The sequence below is a fragment of the Helianthus annuus genome, chromosome 16 (genome assembly GCF_002127325.2).
Source record: "Helianthus annuus cultivar XRQ/B chromosome 16, HanXRQr2.0-SUNRISE, whole genome shotgun sequence".
Lineage (NCBI taxonomy): Eukaryota > Viridiplantae > Streptophyta > Magnoliopsida > Asterales > Asteraceae > Helianthus > Helianthus annuus.
The window spans coordinates 74,177,789-74,184,823 of record NC_035448.2 but is presented as its reverse complement, the minus strand read 5'-3'; the positions used below and the strand labels follow the sequence as shown (position 1 = coordinate 74,184,823).

The window sequence follows — 7,035 nt, the reverse complement described above, 5'->3', positions numbered from 1 at the left end:
GACTTTTGCTTTGACTTTCAGTTCTGACCCGATTTGGCTTAGTTTAGATCTGCCTTAGGATTCCATTAGGACCATATTATAGGTTGGTATAACCCTCCGAGGTTATGCAACTTGGTTCCATAGAAATCCTAGTTCACGCATGTTTCCATTAAATGCCTAAATGTTGACCGTTATGCCTTTTGACCCTAAAATGAGAATTTTGAAAATATGAGAGGATAATAATCTTTATTGCTGATTTATAAACTTGTCCCTAAAATTTGACATCAGTTTGAGGTCTAGATTAGGAGTTATGCTCATTAGCGTAAATGAAAAGCTTTTTATTAATTAAACGGCATAATTAGCGTATATCCTATCTAAACCCAATTTTTGATACCAAAATTTTTACCTACTGATATAAATAATATTTTGGGATTTTTGAAGATTTTTATTTATTTTTAGGCTGAGCATAACATAGGGTTTCAAGCTTGATTCGGCAATTACCGAATTTGCCCTTTTGGCTTATAAATTGAGTTTTACAAAACATTTTGACCCCGAACCTTTTGCTACTGATTTTATATCATAAATAAGATATTTTGAACTTTATCAACTGATCAAAAACTCAGATTTCCTATTTAAACCCGAAAATCGCTATAAACCGACTTTTACGCGTTTTAAGCGCATAGTATGAGTTAAAACTATTTTTGGCATATGAAACTTAATACCTACTGATATTTTGAGTAAAATTTTATGCTTTAACAGTAAGCAAAAGTTTTAAACTCAGATTTCCAAATTTGACCTTTAAACCTTATGTGAAATTACCAAAATGCCCCTTCGGTGCATAGTTTGGTTATAAATGATAAAATTCACATATGTGTAATACCCTACTGTTATAACTTATAAAATTAAGTATTTGTATTGATTATATCAGACCTGAAACTCAGATTTATATTAAACCTCTTTTATAACCTTTAAAATGACCGAAATACCCCTACGGGGCATAAATTGGTCTTAAACTCGTTTTGGGCATAATGGAAGGTATCCTACTGATATCACAACATATTTAAGGCATATTGACTTAGGAAACCTGTTCATGACTCTTTTGGTTACCCGTTACGTACTTTTCGCGTTCGGATCGGCTTATGTAACTAGTTTGCATAAATTAGCTGAAACGGGTCAAACCTTATCATTTTTATTTCAAAATCCAGAATATGTCTAGTTTACCCTTATTACACAAGTATACAAGCTTGTCGGGTCTAAACCACATTCTGATCCGGTCTTCGCATAATCATGCGTTTCGAACCGTATCCTCCTTTAAAACTAACCGGTCTAAGCTTATGCTTAATTAAAGACCCGTTAGGAATCTAATAGGTTATTAAAAACCTTCATTCCAGATTTAGGAGCCCAGTAAAAGCTATCTGTACTTGCTTGGTGGTATACGACTACGATAAATTGTATAAATTTGCTCAGGTAAATACTTTTAACTTATTTTCCCTATACGGGCTTGGGGTACGGTATATACAAATACCGCTTGGTCGAGCATTGAATCTTTAATCGTATGAAGGTTAAATCATTGAAATGACCCGTTTAAATTGTTTTGTTTGCTTAAAGCCTTTGGGGGGTTAATGACCATGTCCCGGATATCCTTGGCATCATTCATAGAATGGCCACGACCTTAGCACACGGGTGTAGGCGTACACCCGTCAGTGCATTTAAAATTAATAAAGTATAACCGCCGGTTTCGGGAATAAACCGCCGCGGGACTATACCATGTGGTGTGTCTATTAAGCTTTAACCCGGCACGAACCGGGCAACTGAACGCATAACAAACATGTAATTCTTTTACAAGTATTATATACAAATAATGATCCCAAGTTATAAAAAGTTTTGTGCCGTTTGCACTCAAATCAATTTTCTAAAACATTTTCAAAATGAGTCAGTTATTGTATTTACCAGTGTAAACTGACATATTTTCCAAAAAGGCTAAGTGCAGGTACTAATCGGAATAGGCTGGCTACTCCTAGCATCAATAAAGAGTCTCGCAAGCTTAATATGCCTAAAGTCTGTTGAACAATGTTTCATTTTATCTTTGATCCGCCTGTGGATCCTTTACATTCTGTTGTAATACTCGGATATTACTTTATATCGGATTGTAATATATTTATCTTTTGCTTCCACTGTGCATTTAAATTGTGTTGTTTGACTATGATAATATCAACTACGTCACGATACTCCCCACCGGTAATACGTGAAAATATCGGGGTGTGACATAATTTCATCTAATTTCTTCTACTTTTTCTAAGTTTTTATGCACTTCTCTGACCATTTAAACTTGTTTCTCAGATTTCCAAGGCAATCTGATAACAACTCTCAACATGTTGAGGACCAAGCTAAAGAGTGGAGATTATCTGTCAAACTTTATAAAATAAACATTCTGACTTCGAACCTGGCAGAATCATGGACACACCTGTGACAAATGGCAAATAACCGGTGATTCTGTACAATCTAATCACTATTTTTAGTATATTACGAAACTGGATCGTACATTAGATAAAAGTAAAGTGTTAGGACAAGAGAACAATACTATAACATATATTAGTTTTCGTCGTGTGGCGAAACCAAGTAAACAATGTCCTAAAAGTGTTGGTAAAAAGTGTTGCGTGCACTATTCACGGTTACACCATTCATTACAGCAAAACCGTGAAAACAGAACGAAACAATGAAAAACAACACACGAATGACATAACTGAGTCTACATATATAAGAAAACATTAATATGAAAACACATCTTGCAAAAATACATAACTTTCCTGTACAACACCCTAAATACAAAATCGTCCGTTCTGTTAAAAATAAAACAATTCTAACTCGCCCGAACTAATAATTTAGCATTTCCGAGACTCCGGAATGATGACAAATGATAACAAATACATGAAAACAATATGAGGATATTAATGGGGTGTCCGAAACATAAGCTTTCGGCGTTGCGTTGCAACCCCCACAACTTGTCCGTTTTTTAACCGACAAGCTAGTAAATAACATTTCCGACGCCAAAACAACCAACCGGAAGACATGGCGAACTAGTTAAGCTTATTTTGGACTCGAAATCACTTCATGCATCGTTTGATGGCGGAATAACAACTTGCGACAAACCTTCGTCGATACGACACAAAAGTGCCGTAAACTAGCCGATGACCAAACGGAAAGCATCTAAAGTATCAAAATACAATTTCTACTAGTTTAGTGAACTAGTTGATGTTGATTAACCTTCCGATTCTCTAATTACCCCCTTAATCACCGTACTTTGGTTAATTACAAAAATATCTAATAAATTAACATTTTACACTTTACCCCCCCCCCCCTCCTAGTCAATTTCGGTCAACAAGTGGGTCCCACCCCACTTGATTTGTTTGGAAATTTGGAAATTACCAAAAAACAAGTATCACAATGCGATGTGTTGTTCCCGCCATATTGTACGGACATCCTGCTAGTTATGTTTTAAACATGTATAATATTACAGTCCTTTGCTAGTTGAGTTTAATAACTTTAATTAATTTCGATTAAAACAACTTTATTTAATTAATTTTTTATTATCAAATTATTACCTTTTTATTTTGTTACAGATAGGGCTAGCAATTCTGACACGAACACGATAACACGACATGAACCTACATGAAGTTATCATGTTTCGTGTTTAACCTTAACATGTTTCGTGTCTAAAACAGGTCAACACGATAAGACCTTAACATGTTTCGTGTCTAAACAGGTTAAAACCTGTTAAGACCCATTAAGTACATGTTAATAATTAAAAATTAAAAAATATTATATGTAGGTGTGGACATGGGGTCATCAGTCGTGGGACCTGGGATAAATTATACACAAACACACGCGGTTCTTTTTCCACAATCCAAACCCTAATTTTTAAATCTCTCTCACAAACACCACCATTCCCAATTCAGTTCACAGCTTGCCCAATTTGATCGTGTTCGTGTCTTAAACATGTCGTGTTCGTGTCTTAACAGGCCGTGTGCGTGTCTTAAACATGTCGTGTTCGTGTCTTAACAGGTCGTGTTTGTGTCTTAAACAGGTCGTCTGATACATTGGTAATTTTTTCATGTCTTAACAGGTCATGTCCGTGTCTTAAATAGGTCGTATGATACGTTGGTAATTTTTTCGTGTCTTAACAGGTCGTTTCGTGTAACCTGTTTATTAATAGGTTCGTGTTCGTGTTTCGAAAATCTCACACAATAAAATTTCGTGTCGTGTTCGTGTTTACGTATTTTGGGTTCGTGTCTTATCATGTTCGTGTCTTAACAGATCGGGTTGACCCGTTATCCCGGCCCTAGTTACAGACCTCCCTATAACTTGGATCTATTCATAATTTCTCATTGATTTTCATTCCCCATCGCTTTGGATTCCCTATTCTTCTTCCGTCAAAACCCTAAATTTTTTCGCAGGTAATTTTCCAATTTCATGTTAATTTCTCCATTCTCCACTCAATTTAATCATCGTTTTGCCACTTTCTTCTCGTTAATTTCTCCATTCCATTAAATTTAACCTAGGGTTGCGTGCTAGGGTTCTTATTCTGTTTTTAGATTAAATTTTGTAACTTTTATACGATAATTTGTTGTGGTAATCGTTGTAACCTATTTTGCCCTAAAATCTATGTGAATGTTTTGATAGGATTGAGATTGTTTTGATTATAGAATGTTTGTTGGGTTGTGTAGGAATAGAGGGGATATTTTATGGCATTTGAATGCAAAGTGAATACCGATATTGCTGTCACAAAGGATTCAGAAGTTGATTCAAACCATATTGTTTCATCTGGAAAGAGTTTGGTTATAGATTCAGAAACCGTAGTTACGAATTCTGGAAAATTGATACATTCTGCAAAGTTACCGATTGATGCTTGCTTGTTGAGTGATCATAGAACGATTGCAGACCTTCCTCCAGCGTTAATATCTGAGATATTTAACTGTCTTGATCCCAAGGAGCTTGGGGTTGTTTCCTGTGTGAGTCCGTCTTTGTATCGGATTGCGTCTGATCATCACGTTTGGAAGGAGTTTTACTGTGAGAGATGGGGACTCCCGACAGGAGTCCCCGTCTCTTTAAATGCTGAGTGTTCTGATGAGAGATCTTGGAAGGCATTATTTGTGGAACGGGAATTCCGGAGCAAAACATTTCTGGGCCGGTATACAATCGATACGCTTTACGGTCATACAGAACCCGTTCGCACTCTTTTTGTTTTGCTCTCGAAAAAGCTTATAATAACTTCCGGTTATGACTCGATTATTCGAATGTGGGACGTTGAAGATGGTTATTCAATCGCTTCATCTCGACCTCTGGGTTGCACCATCCGAGCCGTTGCAGCTGATTCTAAGCTGTTAATTGCTGGCGGGTCTGATGGGTTTATACATGGCTGGAGAGCTGAAGAAGGACACCCTCACTTGTTTGACATAAAAGGACCCCAAAACCAGAACACCGAGTTTCGACTTTGGGAACATCAAGGCCCGATAACTTGTATCGGGCTAGATTCATCTAGGATTTACAGCGGGTCATGGGACATGACCATACGCGTCTGGGATCGTGTCTCGCTCAAGTGCTTGACTGTCTTGATGCATAACGACTGGGTGTGGAGCCTGGTCCCACATGATGGTACTGTAGTAAGTACTTCTGGTTCAGATGTATATATCTGGGAGACTAATACCTTTTCACTTATTGACATTATCAAAGATGCCCATGTGGGTAATGCTTATTCTCTAGCTAGAAGTCACACCGGTAATTTCATCTTCACTGGTGGTGAAGATGGTGCTATACATATGTTTGAGATTACTAGTAATGGATGTGGTTCAGTTCGCCGGCTAGCAACGTGGGGTCCACATACGGGTCCTGTATATTCTCTTTCTTTTGAGTTTCCATGGCTAGTTTCTGCGTCAAGTGATGGTAAGCTTTCACTCATTGATGTCAGAAAGCTGCTGAAGAACATCCGACATTCTTCAACAAAAACTAAAAAACGCGATTCTTCAAGTGGAAATAATTTGGACCAGAAGAATATGGAGCCGCCACAAAGAATGTTACACGGGTCGGGTGGGAGTTTATTCTGTGTAGGAATCGGTGCTGACCGGATCATATGTGGTGGGGAAGAGGGTACAGTTAGGATTTGGAATTTTTCGCAAGCTTTTGAAATGGCAAAAAGAGTATCGGCTTTAAAGGCGTTGCGTTTTGAGAACCGAATGAGGAGGCGTAAGCTTCAAAATGAGATGGATAGTAAAGGTCAAAGGGTTGACCCATGTGTGATTGCTGCTAAAAGCCAGATGAGTGGTGAGAGAAATGGTGTGTGGTACAACAAACGTGGGTTGACTCGCAAGGTCAAGGGTTGACTCGCAAACGTGCAAGGTCAGTCGGCTGATTTGTTTGTGATGGTGGTTCTCTGGTTGAAGCTTTTACTTTTGAGTCCCTTCATATGTTGTGTTGCCTGCACCATATCTTCTCTGGTAAAACTTTTAGCCATCTGTTTTAGGGGAACTATTTTTTTGTATTGCATTTTTATTTTAAACTTATTGCATTTTAACACATAAAACATCAGAAAACTTGCCTTCAGCTTTTCTCTCTTGGAATCTGTTCCACCTAACTGGTGGTAATGGTTGCAAAATTTGACTCATTTACACGCTGGCTGGGTTAGCATTAAATTAGTCATTTGACCGGTTTACAGTTGTGCTGTGTTGGGTTAGTATCAAATCTAGTCATGTGACCCAGTTTCAGAACTAGCCTTTTGACCCATTTGGATGTGTGTGTTGGGTTAGCATCAAAACTAGTTATTTGACCCGGTTACTTCAGAAGGGAAGGGGGGGATCTATTTAACTTGATTCATTTATAGATGGATGTTTTGATTTGACCCATGAAAGGATCAAATGCAACCCGACACATTGAAATTGACACACACTTTGTCATATGAAATTAACATAAGTTAATGAAGTTTGTTTAGCATGTTTCCATTTGTTATATGAGGCTAGCAATAATTTTTTTTGTCAAAGTTTAATAGGTTTTTTTATTATGGGA

The 7,035-nt window shown here is 37.4% G+C and overlaps 1 protein-coding gene across 1 annotated transcript; it reads left to right on the top strand.

Moving 5' to 3' along the window:
* Window positions 1-4,308: 4,308 nt before the first annotated feature.
* On the top strand, window positions 4,309-6,581 carry LOC110918580 (F-box/WD-40 repeat-containing protein At5g21040). The gene is made up of 2 exons (XM_022162877.2): window positions 4,309-4,433; window positions 4,704-6,581. The coding sequence occupies exon 2, from the start codon at window positions 4,722-4,724 to the stop codon at window positions 6,354-6,356; it is 1,635 nt and encodes a 544-aa protein (XP_022018569.1). The 5' UTR covers window positions 4,309-4,433; window positions 4,704-4,721; the 3' UTR covers window positions 6,357-6,581.
* Window positions 6,582-7,035: the final 454 nt, after the last annotated feature.